This window comes from Pseudophryne corroboree, chromosome 7 (genome assembly GCF_028390025.1).
Source record: "Pseudophryne corroboree isolate aPseCor3 chromosome 7, aPseCor3.hap2, whole genome shotgun sequence".
Classification (NCBI taxonomy): Eukaryota; Metazoa; Chordata; class Amphibia; order Anura; family Myobatrachidae; genus Pseudophryne; species Pseudophryne corroboree.
Genome location: NC_086450.1, coordinates 71,790,806 through 71,808,643, shown reverse-complemented (window position 1 = coordinate 71,808,643; position 17,838 = coordinate 71,790,806). Strand labels below are relative to the sequence as shown.

Here is a 17,838-nt window from a genome sequence, read left to right as displayed (position 1 = left end):
GAAGACCACGCGCGGGAGCGCGGAGGAAGAAGAAGACGCCGGGCGGGAGCCGAGGACGGAGGGCGCGCGGAAGAGCGCTGAAGAGCTCCGGTGGCCGCGGAAGAGGCCAGAAGACTCCAGGCTCCGGGAAGAAGATGTCCAGCGGCGGCTGGACGCGGTGAGGCGACGGCGGCGCCGCTGGCCAGGACGGGCCAGCGGCCGAAGAGTGAAGGGGAGCGCCGGAGAGGCCACCAGGGGTGGGAAGGAAGAGAGCTGATGAAGCTCCCCCCTGGTGCCTCTCCCACCGGGTCAGGTAGGCCCTTATCAGGTGCCCCTGTACCCTCTCTCTCCTCCCTAGACCACTGGGTGTTCGGGCATTAGGCCCGTGGGCACAGTCAGGCCCTCCCGGCCTGTGGGCAGATAGTCGGGCCCTCCATGCCCGTGGGCACTTTGTCGGGCCCCCGGCCCGTGGGCACATAGTCGGGCCCCCGGCCCGTGGCGCATGCTAGGCGGGCATTAGGCCCGTGGGCAATTCCGGCATTAGGCCTGTGGGAGCATTAGAGGGCATTAGGCCCTAGTACCTTTTGGCTTAGGGACATAAGGTGACCCTGGGCACCAGGCCCAGGTCACCCAACGAGGGACCAGTTAGGCGGGCGCTAGGCCCGTGGATAATGTCGGGCCTCGGGTCCGTGCGCAAATAGGGGGCGCTAGGCCCAATAAATAAGCGGTTCCCCCGAAGTGAATAGAGGTGGCACTGGGCACTAGGCCCAATCCACCCCAAGGTGTTTAGGCAGGCAGGCCCGCTCGGCCTGGGCCCCTGGAAAGACAGAGTACGGGAGGTGGGTGAGCTGTGCGGCCCCCACTACCTGGTGCTCTGAGTCGGGTACTTAAAGGGACAGCACCGTGGTAGTTGCTTGCACTGTGTATCGTGATGTTGTTACCGTGCGGGGCAAAGTGTGAGCTTGTGTGTTTAGTTTTGTTGCACCACACCCACAGAGCTAGTTTGAGGGCTGTAGTTAGTATAGGGGTGTGACACTAGGTTAGAGTTAGGCCCTGCACGGCTGTTTGCTTGTTTGTTTGTTTCCTTACAGGGACCTGTAAGAGAAGAAGAGGTTCGCAGTGCGGAACTGACGGTGAGCAGCATCTGTGTACGTTTGTAAGCCTTTGTCTGTCCCCGAGCGCCGGAATAGGGATTGCTCACGGACGTGAGAATCCCCTTCATCACACTACGCGCGAGAGTGCGAGTGTGTGAAATCTGGGTGGCTGAGGCTTTGTGCCAGTGATGACCTTTCACCCAACCGGTGAAGGTCGCCGTCACCCCTGGGGTATCCCCTTTTCCGGTGGAAGAAGGGTTGATACCCCCCTTAAGGTAGACTATTTTCTCCTCAGCTCGTTCGTCTGTCAGCTCCGAGAGGGAATCGCCGTGTCCGGATCCGACTGAAGATTGCCAGGTCCGTTGAAGGTTCCGGTACCTGAAGGTGAGAGAGAGCAGCGCCTGGTGAGTACCGAAACAACACCTGCACGGCAGCAGGCACCACCACACGCACCGCTGCCCTCTTACACACATATGCAGTTCAAATACTGGGGAAAATGTTGCAAAAAATTAGTTTGCGTCCGACATGAGACACAACTATAGTATAACCACTCTGTAATTTCAAGTTTTGTTTTTTTACTTTGTAAAGCACACATTTTGAGATAGACAGACAGACAGATAGACAGATAGGAACCTGCGGGAGGCTCCTGATTTTTCAGGTAGTCCACTGCACCCCCCGAGAGAGTAGGCAGTGGATTAAATGGGGAAAATAATAGCAGGAATCCGAAGCCCAAAAGGAGGGGCAGGGCCTAGTGATGTAATTCTATGGTAAGTGCTTCATTTTGTCCCCGCCCACTATTCAAATATGCACTGTTTGACACATTTTGCAATTAAGGGGTGGGGCCTAATTATGCAAATAGCCCAACCCCGCCCCCATCACTGCTTACCTGCATCTCCGCTCCGGGCTTCTCCCAGAGAAGAAACAAAAGTAGGCAAATATATATGTATATATCATCATTTCAATATTTACTTCAGTTGCTCTTTAAGGTTAGCATTTTGCATTTTGTCCTTAAAGATAGATGGAGCCAAAATGGCAGAGAGGGGGCAGCTTGAGATACCTAGAACAGTAAAGAATCTATAACAGAAACTATATCTGGGCATGAGCTCAGTGCAGATTATTTTGGAGTGATAGTATTTATAGGGATAGGCTCAGACAGATGGTCTCCACGCATAAACCTCTGCCCTTATTATGCACTGAGCTAAGATCTATCAATATTGGTTCATGTGTGTTTTTTTTACCTAATATAATGACAATAATGTACGGCGCCCTCAACAGAAGAAACAACAACAACATACTTCTGCTTTGATGCAAGGAATCAGTTTGTATAGTAAATCCTTGGGTGAGATATGGGTTTGTACAAGTCACGGAGATTCTGCTGATGGAAAAAATTTAAATGGCACTTACTGTACGTCACTATGAATATACTTTTATGTATATATCACTAGAGGGGGAAGTGGCTACATGGGAAATATAACGAAATTGCTGGGAACTGCCGTGCCCCCAAATTTTGATCGGTTACTTTGAATTAATTTTAGCCTTAGATGCTTTTTAACACCGTTTAGTAGTATACAAATAAAGGGTGGTATTCAGTATACCGGTTGTTGGGATCCCGGCGCACAGTATACTGGCGCTGGAATCCGGCATACCAACACCTTTTCTCCCTCTTGGGGGTCCACGACCCCCCTGGAGGGAGAATAGATAGCGTGGCGCGCATAGCGCACCACCGTGCCCGCAAGGGGCTCATTTGCGCTCGCCCCGCTGTCGGCAAGCCGGCGGTCGGGATCCCGGAGCCAGTATGCTGGCCGCCGGGGACCCAGTCGCCAGCAACTTATACTACACCCCAAATAGAGACATATTAAAGCAGCAATAGCACTTGAAGTTTTTAGTCTTTAGATAGAAAGATAATAAGAATGGGTTATTTTTTCCTACATCTTCCTATGGGATGTAGTTAATATCCCGGCGTTCGGGATCCCAGCTGTCAGAATACAGACGCCGGGATCCCGACCGCCGAGACTGGCGCCAGCTGCGCTTGGGCTATTCCCACTCGTGGGTGTACCCGCAAGGGTCTTTATAGCGCTTGCCATGCTGTTGGCATTCCTGGTGTTGGTATGCTGATCTCCGGGATCCCAGACGCCGGTATTACATCCGCAACCCCTTCCTACAAATTATTTCCTTTTCAAAATCAGTGTGATTGGAAAATAGTTATGCCTGCTAGATGTAGGAGCTGCTGAAGACTACCTACTACACCAGAGCGGTTCAAGCAAGGAGGGGGTCCTGTGCAGTCTGTGTGGGGTATATTTACTAAGTTGCGGGTTTATAGGGGTGGTATTCAGTATACCGGTTGTTGGGATCCCACACACAGTATACCGGCGTCGGAATCCCGACAACTGGCATACCGACACCTTTTCTCCCTCTTGGGGGTCCACGACCCCCCTGGAGGGAGAATAGATAGCGTGGCACTCGTGATGCGCCACCGTGCCCGCAGCATGGCGAGCGCAGCAAGCCCACAAGGGGCTCATTTGCACTCGCCCCACTGTCGGCAAGCCGGCGGTCGGGATCCCGGCGACAGCGTGCTGGCCACCGGGGACCCGGCCGCCGGCAACTCATACTACACCCGTTTATAGAAGTGGAGATGTTGCCCATAGCAACCAATCAGATTCTAGCTATTGTCCTCTAGAAGATGCTAGATAAATGATAAGTACAATCTGATTGGTTGCTATAGGCAACATCTCAACTTCTAAAAACCTGCACTTTATTAAGTATACCCCTGTGTGTCTTGACGGCACAAGTGATTTGCCGAGTAAACTTCGACACGGTGCCAGAGTCTACTGCTCATGCGCAAATTCTGGTGAAATGGCGCCAGGTTTCTGCAGTGCCTGGCAGAGAGGAAAATACAGCCTATGGGTGCAGGGTGTGCAGAGTGGGCCATTCCTTGGGCTAAGAGGCACTGCACCCCCGCACCCATTATCGACATGCCCTTGTGCTACACCTGAGGGCATAGCTTAACTTGCTATTTGCCACTGTGCAATTCCTTACAATCATTAATTAGGCCATAAGTCATTTGCGACGGCACTTAACAACATTTGCATGACAATAGCAGAGCCGACTGTTCTGTTGTTATAACGCTACATAATGAGCGGGCCATTTGTCATTGTTGTACAGGAAAGATCAACGTAAAACGTGAAACAGCCAGGTGAGAAGTGTGTTATCCGACAGAGTAAATGGGAGCATGACCTTTAAGATCATGTACATTTGTAACTTAAATGCCCTACTTTCCAGTTAATCATTAGGTAAACCCAATTAACATTCCTTTTGTTACCTTCCTTCTTGCAAGGTTTCATTTTTTTTTTTCTTGTGTTAAACAACTTTACAAAATTCCACACACTGTCATTGATGACGACTCTATAAAATTCCTATTATATATGCAGCGTTGTTTGGTTCTGTTTTGGCTTCTTCGTTTTTTTTTTCCTGTTGTTTTTTTGTTGTTTTTTAATGTTCATTTGTTTTTATGCAATTTTTTTGTTGTAGTTCAGTGCACAAAGAAAAAAAATATCATAAAAAAGCCTTCTTCATTCTGGACTCATTTCAACACTACAAATTGATATCAGTTCATTTCAGATAAGGTCACATTTGTTCTCCAAGCAGGAGTGTGCAATGGACCATATCTTCCCCTCCTGACTCCCCCTTTCTTCTTGATTTCTCTAGTTACTTCTTTATCCACATGTTTATTACATTCAGAGCTAATCCGAAAAAAAAAAAAAGGAGCAATTTGCACCTTGGCAAAAGAGAGATGCATGGTTAGTTGGAAAGGGGCGTGTCCAAGTTTTAAATTCCAGTGTAAAAACAAAAAGTTGGCCAGTATTTGTTCACTATGGGGGTAATTCCAAATTGATCGCAGCAGGAAATTTTTTAGCAGTTGGGCAAAACCATGTGCACTGCAGGGGGGGGGCAGATATAACATTTGCAGAGAGAGCTAGATTTGGAGATTTGGGTGGGTTATTTTGTTTCTGTGCAGGGTAAATACTGGCTGCTTTATTTTTACACTGCAATTTAGATTGCAGATTGAACTCACCACACCCAAATCTAACTCTCTCTGCACATGTTATACCTGCCCCTCCTGCAGTGCACATGGTTTTGCCCAACTGCTAAAAAAATTCCTGCTGCGATCAACTTGGAATTACCCCCTATATACAATAGGAGTCAGTAGTTTCCCTGAAAGCGAACAAATAATGCATTTGCACCTTTTATTTTGTTCTTTTTGTTTTTATGTGCTCTTAACACTGAATCAGGGGGGTAATTCCGACCTGATCGCTGGGCAGCGATTTTTGCTGTCCTGCTTTCAGATAGTCGCCGCCTACAGGGAGGGTGTATTTTTGCTGTGCAAGTGTGCGAAGGCGTGTGTAGCAGAGCTGCACAAATTGATTTTGTGCAGTCTCTGCGCAGCTGAGGACTTACACAGCCGCTGCCATCACAAAAAGCTTTTCGGGACCGGATTTGATGTCAGGAATCCTCCCTTCAAATGCTCCCTTCAACGGTCAGTTGCCACCCACAAACGCCTTCTTCCTGTCAATCTCCTTGCGAACGCCCGTGCGAATGGATACTTCACACAAACCCGTCACTGACTGGCGATCACCTTTGCAGCCGTCCACTGCGCCTGCGCATTGAGGTGCATACGCATGCGTAGTTCGGATCTGATTGCCCGCTGTGCACAGCAGCAATCAGATCTGACCCCCTAGGTCCCAAATGCATATAATTGGTTAGAGTGGCACAGGTTAGAGGTGACTGCCTGCCAGACTTCTACAGGATCTTCCACAGTGTTTTGTTATGAATGTTAAGTATATGAGACTTGGAGGGGAAATTATCAAAGTTTGGAGAAAGGTGAAGTGGAGAGAGAGATAAAGTACCAGCCAATCAGCTCCTAAATGCCATGTTACATGCTGTGTTTGTAAAATGACAGGACCTGATTGGTACTTTATCTCAGTCCACTTTATCTGTCTCCAAGTTTTGTTAAGCTATTTATACAATTTAAAAATTATATTTTACAGCTTGAATTATATTTGAAGTTAATGTTACTAAGTTCTTTTTGGTAAACTCGATTAATCCTGTGACTATGGGGGTTTACGTAATTTCCAACAAAAGTTAAATGATGGATGACTATAATAATAGGACATTGACTGCTATCTACCTTTCTGTACTGTATACTTGCCTAGTCTCACTGAATGTTCGGGAGACCAAGGATGCCAATAGGGTGACAGTGACGTGCGGTGAGGTCAGTGCTGGGGAGGCCCTGGCAGCTAACCCCCCCTCCCCCGCCCATTGGGGGGGGGAGTGTAGTCCCCCCACACACCACTAAAACCAGCACCAGGCAGAATCAGCCAGGGGGGATAATGCCATGGCAGGGGAGACACTGAGTGTGGGTTAGTGTTTATGTCCGGCAGGCGGTAGGGGTTGTTCTGTCTTCTGCTCGGCATGCAGGACCTGGAGCGGTATTTTCTGCTAATTACTCCGAGGACAGGAGCAGCAGGGACGCAGCGGCCACGGTGGGGGGGGGGGGGAGAGGAGGGAGCCGCAGCAGCGCACTGTAATTGGTGGAGTCGCTGCTGCAGCTGTCCCTCTCCTTCCACATTGGCTGTCCTCCGCCGCTGTGAATGCTGGGATGCGCTTCCCTCATCACAGCGGCGGCGGGCAGCCTTTGTGAAAGGACAGGGACAGCTACAGCAGCGCCTCCACCAATTACACTGCGCTGCTGCGGCTCCCTCCTTCCCCTCCCTCCTCCTTCTTCTCCCCGCCTGGGATCATCATCTGCCAGAAGCTGCTGCACCGAGGAGCCTGACTGCCAGCGGAGACAGTAAGTATAATCTATTCTTTCTATCTCTCTATTTTGTCTGTCTTAATGTGTATAAAATAGGGGGGGGGTGGGTCTGACGTAATGTGTAAAAAGGGGACGCTGTCTGCCTTAATGTGCAATAAAGGGGACGCTGTCTGCCTTAATATGTAAAAAACGGGACGCTGTCTGCCGTTATGTGTGAAAAGGGGACGCTGTCTGCCGTAATGTGTAAAAAGAGGACGCTATCTGCCTTAATGTGTAAAAAGGGGACGCTGTCTGCCTTAATGTGTAAAAAGGGGGACTGTGCTGTAATGTGTAAAAAAGAGCACGCTGTCTGCCAATATGTGTAAAAACGGGACACTGTCTGGCATAATTTGTTAAAAGGGGACGCTGTCTGCTGTAATGTGTAAAAAGTGGATGCTGTCTGCCGTAATGTGTAAAAAGGGAAATCTGTGCGGCGGAATTTGAATAATGGAGACTACTGTGCACCGTTATATGAATTGGTATTATTTTATGGCCACCCCCCTTTCCCATGAAGCCACGCTCCTATATTTTTGGCACGAGCCTACGGTGCGCACTGCCGCTGTTTTACATAGAGGGGGGGGGAGCTCTGATGCCGTTTATTGCACACAGCGCTAAAATTTCTAGTTACGGCACTGTTGCTAGCTATCCATTTCCCTGGCCCTGAGCAGGTTGCCCTCACCAGATCCTTTCCAGGGGTGAGGGGGTGGACTTAGACAGGATGAGGGGGGCACAACGCATTTTGTCGCACCTGGGCACACAGCGCGCTAGTTCCGCCACTGATCAACACTAACCACAGCCTTCTGTGATGTGGCGATCATGCCCCCCGATGCAGCACCCTTGTAATGTATACAGTGAGGGGGCATAGCCCTCCATCAGCCACCCCTACCCAACACCCGGGCCCATCCAAAGTCTCAGTGGCCTTGCAGGAGACTTCTTAATTTCTGGAGTTCTCTATGACCTAGATCCCACCCTCTTCTTAGTGAATAGACTGGAGTGAAGGCTTGATAATGCAACTTGCTGCTGATTATGTTATTGTGGCCCCTCTCTCATGGCATACAGGAGCATCTTAACAGCATTGTAGGCCCCTGGGAACAGCAATGCACTGGGGGCCCTACCCATCCTCCAGCGGTAGGGGTGGGGGGTGCCATCAGTGGCAGTGTTTATGTCCGGCAGGCGGTAGGGGCTGTTCTGTCTTCTGCTCGGCATGCAGAACCTGTATCGGTATTTTCTGCTAATTACTGATTTACTGCACAGATGGTGGGAGATAAGGCAGGAGGGAGAATACTAAACTATAGAAGGGGGCATTGGGCTGAATGAAGTGGTCCCAGTACATGACATCCAGGGTGGTAGGGGATGTTTAATACGGAGGTGATGGGTGGATTGTGGAGTAGAATCATTTTCTGATGGGAGGGCAGCTTGCTTGACTGCATATATCTAAAGTTCCTGGAAATACATTTCTTAGCATTCAATGGGATAAAATACGAAAGTGTCCCACCTTTCAGGAGTTACTGGGGACTTGGGGATCAGAGTTCAGGAGCCAGAGCAATCCACTGACGAAAATATAAAACTGCATACCAGGCGTGTGTAGCTCGAGCAGGGACCAGCTGCTGGAAGGCTGATATCTCTGGATCTGGGCATAGTAGAGACAAGCTGCCAGTGTCCACCGAAAGGGGAGAGTCCCAGCTTTTGGACTATACCCCCCAAAAAACTTTAAGTCAGACATAACCTGAGATATCTAGTTGGGAAGAGCAATTAACAGGCTTGGATGGGGACCACTGCTTTGAAGTTGGATATCTCTGGTTCTCCAGGGCCGATTTAAAAAAATATGGTACCACTGGAAAAAGGGGACCCTGAGCTAACATCTTATGCCCCATATACTCTTGGGGCCCTTGGGCAACTGCTTTTTTAGCTCATACGCAAAGACGGTCCTGATGGCATTTTCCCATGATTCACAGCATTGCGCCACAGAATGAGGGGCCATGATACTGCTAATTACGTCACTGCATCCCCACCATTTGCCACTCTGATCTTACACCTGGGAGATTCCAAAGTCAGAAAGTAGGTCTTTCTTCTCATGTACTAAGCGCACTAACAGATGGAATGCAGTCACCCATTGCTGGATCTGTCCAAGTACATCCATGTGTATTGACAATATGGAAGCCTATGCGGGCCAGCTTTAGACAGGCTCTTTTATTGAATACCAAGAGACGGGATGCGGGAAAGATCCCGCCGGACGGAATCCCGGCAGTCGAAATACCGACACCGGAATCCTGACCGGCACAATCCCGACATATTCTTCCTCTGTGGGTGTCCATAACACCCATAGAGGGAGAATAAAATAGTGTGCCGAGCGTAGAAAGGCACCGTACCCGCAGCGTGGCGAGCGCAGCGAGCCCGCAAGGGGCTGCGTTCCGCTCGCCACCCCTGTCGGGATTCTGCTGGTTGGGATTCCCGGTGTCAGTATTTCGACCGCCGGGATCCCGTCCAGCGGGATTTCGTACTGATCCCCCAAGAGACTGCCCTGGCCCTTTGAATGGTTTATTCTTTTGCTTGGGCACATTCTGCAACTAAACATAGTACATAGGCAAACGCAGGTGGGGATTCCGGTTGCCCGGAAACCCCCATCCTCTTGGCAAGTGGGTCAAATTATGACAATAGCAATGGTATATAATATCATTACTAGAGCTGCCTGCACATCATGCAGTGTAAGGGACAGAGCAGAGCTGCTGCACAAGCCTAGTGGTAGCTGCTTCTTCTACTAAGTTTGCTGTGTGTGTGGATCTGAGTCCTCAATCAGTGCACTGGACCAGAGAGTACTTACCAAGAATAAGAGACAGAAGCCTTACCATGAGTGGGAGAATGTGTGCTTAGAAAGTGCAGTACTGGTTCTATTATGTCTAAGAATTGATTTATTATGATATGTTTAACCTTTTCCTGACTATCTTATTTATATTATTTAAATATGTTTGATATAGCCTATGCTATAGACCATCTATAGTGTTAAATATTAATACTGTATTCTATACAGTATCCAGTGTATAAAAAGACCAATAATTACATTAATGTCCAGGGTCATTAGGTTCTTCTACCGCTCATCTAGACTCCTGCACTTGCTCCAATTTCCCACAGAGCTGGAGATTGGAGACTGCATTCGGAAACCCCCCTCTAGAAATCCTGCGTTTGCCACTGTAGTAGGCCTGGTACGTATGTACGTAAGCGTATATGCGTAGTGTGAAATCTGTAAATTTGTTCTGTGCCTGCCCACAGGGGCACCGACAGCACTGCCGGGCCACATAATGGGAGTGGGCGTGGTCAAAGGGGGAGGGGTGGCCAGGTCCCCTCCTTATAAAAGAAGAAAAATAGTTTTAATGTGCAACCGCACACGCTGGTGGCGGGCGCCTATATTCAGATTTGGTGGGTGGCTGGGCACAGGTGCACAGCGAGGGGCAAGTGTGATAGGGGGGAGAGGGGCTGCTGAAGCAGCAGCAGTCAGTCTTCCCTTGCCAGCCTGCTGTTTGCAATGGGGAAGGGGGGGCAGAGGAAATAGAGTTCCTGCAAAGCCATCCCCCCCCCCCCCCTTCTTCCCCGGGGCACCACTGCCTGCCCACACAGGAAGGAGCACATGTATGCACATATGCAAACTTGATGGAGTCTGACACTTGTGCCTGCCTGTGAAATGAGAAGCAGTATCAAGGAGAGAAGGGGCGGTCTACAGCCATGGCCAAAAGTTTTGAGAATGACACAAGTATTGGTTTTCACAAAGTTTTGTGCCTCAGTTTTTATGATGGCAATTTGCACATACTCCAGAATGTCATGAAGAGTGATCAGATTAATTGCAATTAAATGCAAATTCCCTTTTTGCCATGACAATGGACTTAATTCCAAAAACAACATTTACACTGCATTTCAGTCATGCCATAAAAGGATCAGCTGACATCATGTCAGTGATTCTCTCGTTAACACAGGTGAGAGTATTGATGAGGACTAGGCTGGAGATCACTCTGTCATGCTGATTGAGTTAGAATAACAGATTGGAAGCTTCAAAAGGAGGGTGGTGCTTGAAATCATTGTTCTTCCTCTGTTAACCATGGTTACCTGCAAGGAAACACATGCAGTCATAATTTATTTGCATAAAAAGGGCTTCACAAGCAAGGATATTGCTGCTAGTAAGATTGCACCTAAATCAACCATTTATCGGATCATCAAGAACTTCAAGGAGGGAGGTTCAATAGTTGTGAAGAAGGCTTCAGGGCACCCAAAAACGTCCGGCAGGCGCCAGGTCTGTCTCTTAAAGTTGATTCAGCTGCGGGATCGGGGCACCACCAGTGCAGAGCTTGCTCAGGAATGGCAGCCGGCGGGTGTGAGTGCATCTGCACGCACAATGAGGGGAAGACTTTTGGAGGCTGGCCTGGTGTCAAGAAGGGCGACAAAGAAGCCACTTCTCATCAGGAGAAACATAAGGGACAGATTGATATTCTGCAAAATGTACAGGGATTGGACTGCTGATGACTGGGGTAAAGCCATTTTCTCTGATGAATCCCCTTTCAGATTGTTTGAGGCATCTGGAAAATGCTTGTCTGGAGAAGGAAAGGTGAGTGCTACCATCAGTCCTGTGTCATGCTAACAGTAAAGCATCCTGAGACCATTCATGTGTGGGGATGTTCTCAGCCAAGGGAGTGGGCTCACTCACAATCTTGCCTAAGAACACAGCCATGAATAAAGAATGGTACCAAAACCAAGAGCAACTTCTCCCAACCATCCAAGAACAGTTTGGTGACAAACAATCCCTTTTCCAGCATGATGGAGCACATTGCCATAAGGCAAAAGTGATTACTAAGTGGCTCATGGAACAAAACATCAAAATTTTGGGTCCATTGCCAGAAAAATCCCCAGACCTTAATCCCATTGAGAACTTGTGGTCAATCCTCAAGAGGCAGGTTGACAAACAAAACCCCACAAATTCTGACATACTCCAAGCATTGATTAGGCAAGAATGGGCAGCCATCAGTCAGTATGTGGCCCAGAAGTTGATTGACAGCATGCCAGGGTGAATTGCAGAGGTCTTGAAAAACAAGGGTGGACACTGCAAATATTACTTTTTGCATAAACTTAATGTAATTGTCAATAAAACATTTGACACTTGTGAAATGCTTGTAATTTTACTTCAGTATACCATAGTAACATCTGACAAAAAGGTCTGAAAACACTGAAGCAGCAAACTTTGTGAAAACCAATACTTGTGTCATTCTCAAAACTTTTGGCCATGGCTGTAATATATACAGACCATATGGAGAAATATTAAGTGTCCCGTTTATCAAGCAATATTTGCATCTTTTTACCCAAAAACACCCATTTTTGGGGGTTAGCCTCAAATATTAGGTATCACCTACATGTATGAAGGGTACACCCGCTGTATCATCTGGATGTATGAAGTATAAACCCGCATCCCCCATAGGTTTCTATGGGGGATGCAATGCTGCCTGCTTTACCAATATCCGCAATGCGAAGCATTACGGATATTGGTCCCCGCAGCTACCGCCATCTCAAGATAGCAGTAGCCTATGGGCTACACATCACAGGTGTAGATTCGGCATGGTTCCCCAGGAACCCTACAATGGAAATGGCCACTGTGCATGGTTTTCAGGTTAACCTCGCATGCGCTGCAGCCCTGGCACCGCACTCATCACATTGCAGGGATGGGCTCCTTTCGGAGCCCCTGTTTCTGTTTGTGCCGGGTGATACATTCTCCCAAAGTGATCACATTCTGCAATGCGATCCTGGGCACTAATATCGTACCCAGATCACATTACATTGATAAATGGACACTTATATCTGTATCAACTGCTGGTGCCCTTGAATGTTGGTGCAAATACACATGCATACTAAGGGGAAGGGTAAATGGAGGGTGACCTTCAAAAGATACAAGGTTGAGGGTTGGAGGAGATTAGTGATGCGTTACCAGGAGGGCTGGTAGGCTTTAATAAAAAGATACATTTTATGGGTGTGTTCACTGGCGCAGAGAGGGGGAGGGGGGGAGCAGGTATTAATTACCCTGTCCTGGACTTGTAAGAGGGGCCTGGCGGAGGCCAGGGTGCAGCGTCAGCTGAATGTGCCCCTGTGCACATACTATTTTTTTAAAGTGTTTTGAGGGGGCATTTCCACGGCCCCCCCGATTTGCCCATGCATCTCCAGTGGCCGGGCCTGTGGCCATTCTCGGCGGCCATGGGTGCATTTAAATCTCTGGTGACTAGCTGAGAGTCTGACTGGGCAAGGGAGAGAGTATCGGAACATGGGAGCACCTTGAGTGAAATTTTGAAGGCAAGTGTGAGACAGGGTGACCAATGTAGAGAAAAGACATTGGTCAGAGGAGGAGCAAAGGGGCAGGGAGGAGTGTGAAGAGAGGTGATGTTGTAGATGTATGTAGCGGAGGAGTGGTTTAAGGCTTTGTAGGTTAGCAGAGTAGCGGGTCCCATGCTTTCCCATTCTTCCACTGTATAACCTCCAACTGCTATCATTAATACTATCACTTCATATCTATCAGTAATCTGAAGTATAAAATAGTAATCTTTCTGGATTAGCATAATTTTGCAACAGATGTTGTCGGTGTATATGCGCAACAAAACTTAGTGAGCAGCTATCGGTGTGCAAAATAGAAGTGTATTCCACACATCAACAAAACAAGTACATGGAGGCAGAAATTGTGCACATACAAAGAAAGCGCTCACCAATTACCATATTAACCCCATGTGTGACATGACGGACATAATGATATGAAATGAATACATTCACCCTTAATAGGATGATAATCCTCAATGATGGACCAAATGGAATAGTAATTTACTGGAAAAATCTTTTTCTTTCACATACAGGACACAGGTAGGACTGGTAGATCCTTAATAAACCTGAAACAAGAAGTACCTCTCTTCCCAATATGAATGAGAATAATGAGAGGTACTAAAAATGGCAAACCATAGTGTAGTACGGATTAAAAGCACGCACAGGTTTAATACCACAGATTAAATTTACAAAAAGGTTAAAATACAACAGCATGTCAATATAGACTCCATAAATTGGCACAACGGGTATATCACCAAGAGGGACCCAGGACCACAGATGTAAACGATGTGGGATGCAGACAGGCTCTCCGGATGCCCAGCAGCATACAGGGTCGATCTCCAAGCAGATGGTAAAGTCGGTTGGTGTCAGAGTCAGCTAACAGGATAAAACAGAGGTCATGCTTAATGCGTATCGGACGTTAAGTCCTTCTTCAGAAGCATGACCCATTAACTCCACAAGGCAGTTTATAAAGGCGATCCATTAGGGATCTCAGGTGATGTCCATCTCATTAAACATCGCGCGCCCGAAGGAGCGCATGCGCCACTGCCGTCAGTAGCCGGAACCGGAAATAACTCTTGCGTTCCACGCCATCAGTAGCCGGAACCGGAAGTAGATCTTGCGTTTCACATGCGTCTCAGGAGTTGATGTTTCCTGTTCTCCCTAGACGCACAACTTAGCTATTCACACGTTCCATAAATCAGGAAGTCCCATAGTCTGCTCTCCGCAGCCATAGATAGAATACCATATATATATTTATATATAAAGTCCCAAGAACAAAGTCCCGAACTGGCATATATTACATAGAAAACAAAAACAAAACAAATAAAAATTAGCGATCTCATATCAGGGGATATATATAGCAGTGTATGATAGTAAAGGTAGAAGTTCATAAAGACATGCACTAAGTGAGAAAACATTTCAATTCGAAATCCCCGTTGAGACCCCTGGGGGTAAGGGTGCCCAAACGGTGTATACATTTCATCTCAGCCTGTGCAAGTCGTTTTTCTAAGTCCTTCGTTCTTTAAGTACTCTCTTAAAGTGTCTCTTCCCACTTTAAGGGAGTACATAGCTCCAATACTTGTTGTTTGAGGAACTTTTGGGGCATACAAGTGGTACATCAAAAGTGGAGAACGAAGGACTTAGAAAAACGACTTGCACAGGCTGAGATGAAATGTATACACCGTTTGGGTACCCTTACCCTGCTCCTCACCTGTATGGGGGGAAATTAAACTGTTTTGCATGCCGGCAGCCACTAGATGGCACCCAACAGAGCAATTCAATTGTTGCTCCGTTCAGGCATGCACAGCCGCCGGCGCTGACATTACTTGTATGTTGTCCCATCATGTTGACAGCTGGTAACTAGTTACAAATGAATTTCCAGTAGCTGGGAATGTACAATTAATCATGTCACAGTTAATGAAATTAATGACCGATCCTTGGTGTACTTTTATATTTATATTTTCAAACATTTGTTTTTCATTTAAATGTACAGTGAAGTCCTGCGAACATTTCACACCCAGATCCAACACTTCACAAGCATACTGCAGGAGTGGTATAGGATAACTTTGTCCAAATATTGCAAATTTTAGGGCATTAATTACATACCTATTACTATTATAAAATGATTATTATAAGTTAGCAATAACTAAAGACCTGCTTGTGCTCCAAACATCTTGCAGATAAGTGGAAATAAATATGTATTGCTTATCTAAAGGTGTTTCCGCTTATTCTTCTTCCTCTTATTAATAATAATAATAATAATAATAATAATAATAATAAAAAATTTTTTTTATTATTATTATTATTATTATTATTATATACAGTGATTGTTAAGAAGTGGTGCCCTTGTCTCTCTTCCCTTATACAGATGTGCCCTGATACTTCTTATCACTTTGTCCATAAGGAGTGCCAGCTTTCTTAACCCTATCCTTGATACTTTGAGCTTGTATCCTTGGACTCTACTGACTGTATTAGATTTTTTGTCCTTCCCAGACAGTGATTCACTGACAGTTTGGGGGGGAAATAACGCCTTAACAACTAACAAGTACTGCCTTCTGTAGAGGACAGCTAGATGGGTGGGCGCTAGGACCCTGCAGACGGTCGCTCCACTGTTCTGCACCCTCCAGTCTTCTTATCACAAAGCAGAGCGAGAACAGCCGGGTGTGTGAGTGTGTGCACAGCTAACAGTGTGTGTGTGAGAGTGCAGCAGGGCTACTTCAGACTCATCCACCCTCACATGCATAAGATGATCCTCAGGTAAGGAGCTGCAACTACTATAAAAGTAGAATAAAGTCACTTTACATTGTATCACTGTATACTGCTCTGTGCATGGCTACCCCAGTGGCATTAAATGCATGTTTAATCAAAAGTACTTATGTGTTCTTCTCAGTGCTCTGCCATTCAACAGAGCTGCTAGTGTATAAATGTATTTCATGCAAACTTTGTGTCTTCAGTTTAGTCAGCGAGTTGTGTTACTTTTCCATTCCACTTACAACTTTGTGTGTACTACTTCTGCCCAGGTCACTTTTTGTTGAGCCCCCTTTGTACGATTCCTCAGCGCCTCCTTTTCTTTCTGGCTGCAATGTGTTGTACCCCTGTGCTGTGTGTCCCCCTCTTTTTATTGCACTGGGTAGCAGTTATGTTGTACTTTATATACTCTCAGATTGTTTACATTGCTCAATGTTCTTGCAGGTGTAAGGAGGTCTTGCTGCTATATGTTTCCTATCTTGCCCTCCTGGTCACATGCCAAGACAAAGGTAAGGAGAGCCTTGGTGCCGGAGTTTCATTTCAGGCTCCAGAACAGCTCCTTGTCTTTTCTCTTCTCTTTTTTTTTGCTGTGAAGTAAAGTGCATTGAAACTTCAAGGAGTTATTTAGGGATTAGGGGAGGTGATGGAGTGGGACATTGAAAAGAGTAGTGGGGGTGGGGTGACACTCATGTGATGGCCCCTTGCTGTGTTCCCTGTTCTGCTAAAATCACATCTTTACCTATCTAGCCGGCTGCGCTATTTCTACCAAGTTACATAGAAGCTGAACGTAGTTACAGGTTCAATATGTGTTAACATTTAATAGTCTCGTATACTCTTTATATACTCTTTATATAGTTTATGACCGGCCCTGAGTAAGGTCTGGTGCTTAGAATTTGTAGGACAAGTGGATTTATTCGTTTAAAGCCACAGTTTTGGAACTTGCCCTTGGCCGATATATTTAGCACAGAAGCAGAGTGGACTGTAATGAAATCTACAGGGACCCTGAAATTTTAGTAGACTTGTTTGCGACAACTTTTTGTTGCTTTTTGATCAAAGCACTCAAAATATTTGCAAAACTGCACTCCAACTGATCGGTCAATTGCTTTGTGTATCAACAGTACTATTATTATAATCATTTTCACAATATTGTACTGGATATTACATTTATATGACACTTTTTTATTCATTCCTTATTCCTAATTTTAAATCTGAACCATTATGACATTATATTTATGCGATTTCAGTCTTGCCATGCAGTGGGTGGTTTTATACAGCCTCTATCATTGTATTATGTCTTTGTGGGAAGTGTTTACTTTCAATGGGTGATATTGATATAATCTGAACAGATTTAATCTGGCCCTTGCACTATTTGTCCTCAATGCTATAGTGACGTAAAGCTGAAGCCTATCAGCAATTGCATGACGTTCCTTTGTATTTTATTCAGATAGCAGATATTAAAGCACCTATTACATAATTCTCGTGTAACTGGCATGTCTGAGACAAGCTTATTCTTGCATCCAAAATCTGTTAAACTTGATATTCCATGTGCGTTCATAGCCAAGAGTCTGGTAGACGGGTCATGTTACCTACTTCTTCCTGTACGGTATCTATGACTCTACAATAATGGGTCATTTTGCACTAAATTAGAACTACAGTATGATGTTAGGACTTTTCCTGATGTTGTTTAACTACAACTGCCAGAATGTTCTGTGAAACCAGGTTTGTGTTGTGTTGGTCAAAGAACATGCAATTTTGCAGACAACTGGGCTATGGACTATAATTCCCAATAATAATTCCCTTTTACAGCATATTGGTAAAGGAAGACGGTGA

The 17,838-nt window shown here is 46.5% G+C and overlaps 1 protein-coding gene across 1 annotated transcript in view; it reads left to right on the top strand.

The window, feature by feature from the left end:
- The first annotated feature begins 15,834 nt into the window (after nt 1-15,834).
- The window catches only part of COL18A1 (collagen type XVIII alpha 1 chain), a 333,914-nt gene continuing 331,910 nt past the window's right edge, over nt 15,835-17,838 (top strand). Inside the window, exons 1-2 of the mRNA XM_063933311.1 lie at nt 15,835-16,017; nt 16,453-16,517. Of these exons, the coding sequence (XP_063789381.1) occupies nt 15,998-16,017; nt 16,453-16,517 (85 nt within the window). The 5' untranslated portion in view covers nt 15,835-15,997. The remainder of the gene's footprint in view (nt 16,018-16,452; nt 16,518-17,838) is intronic.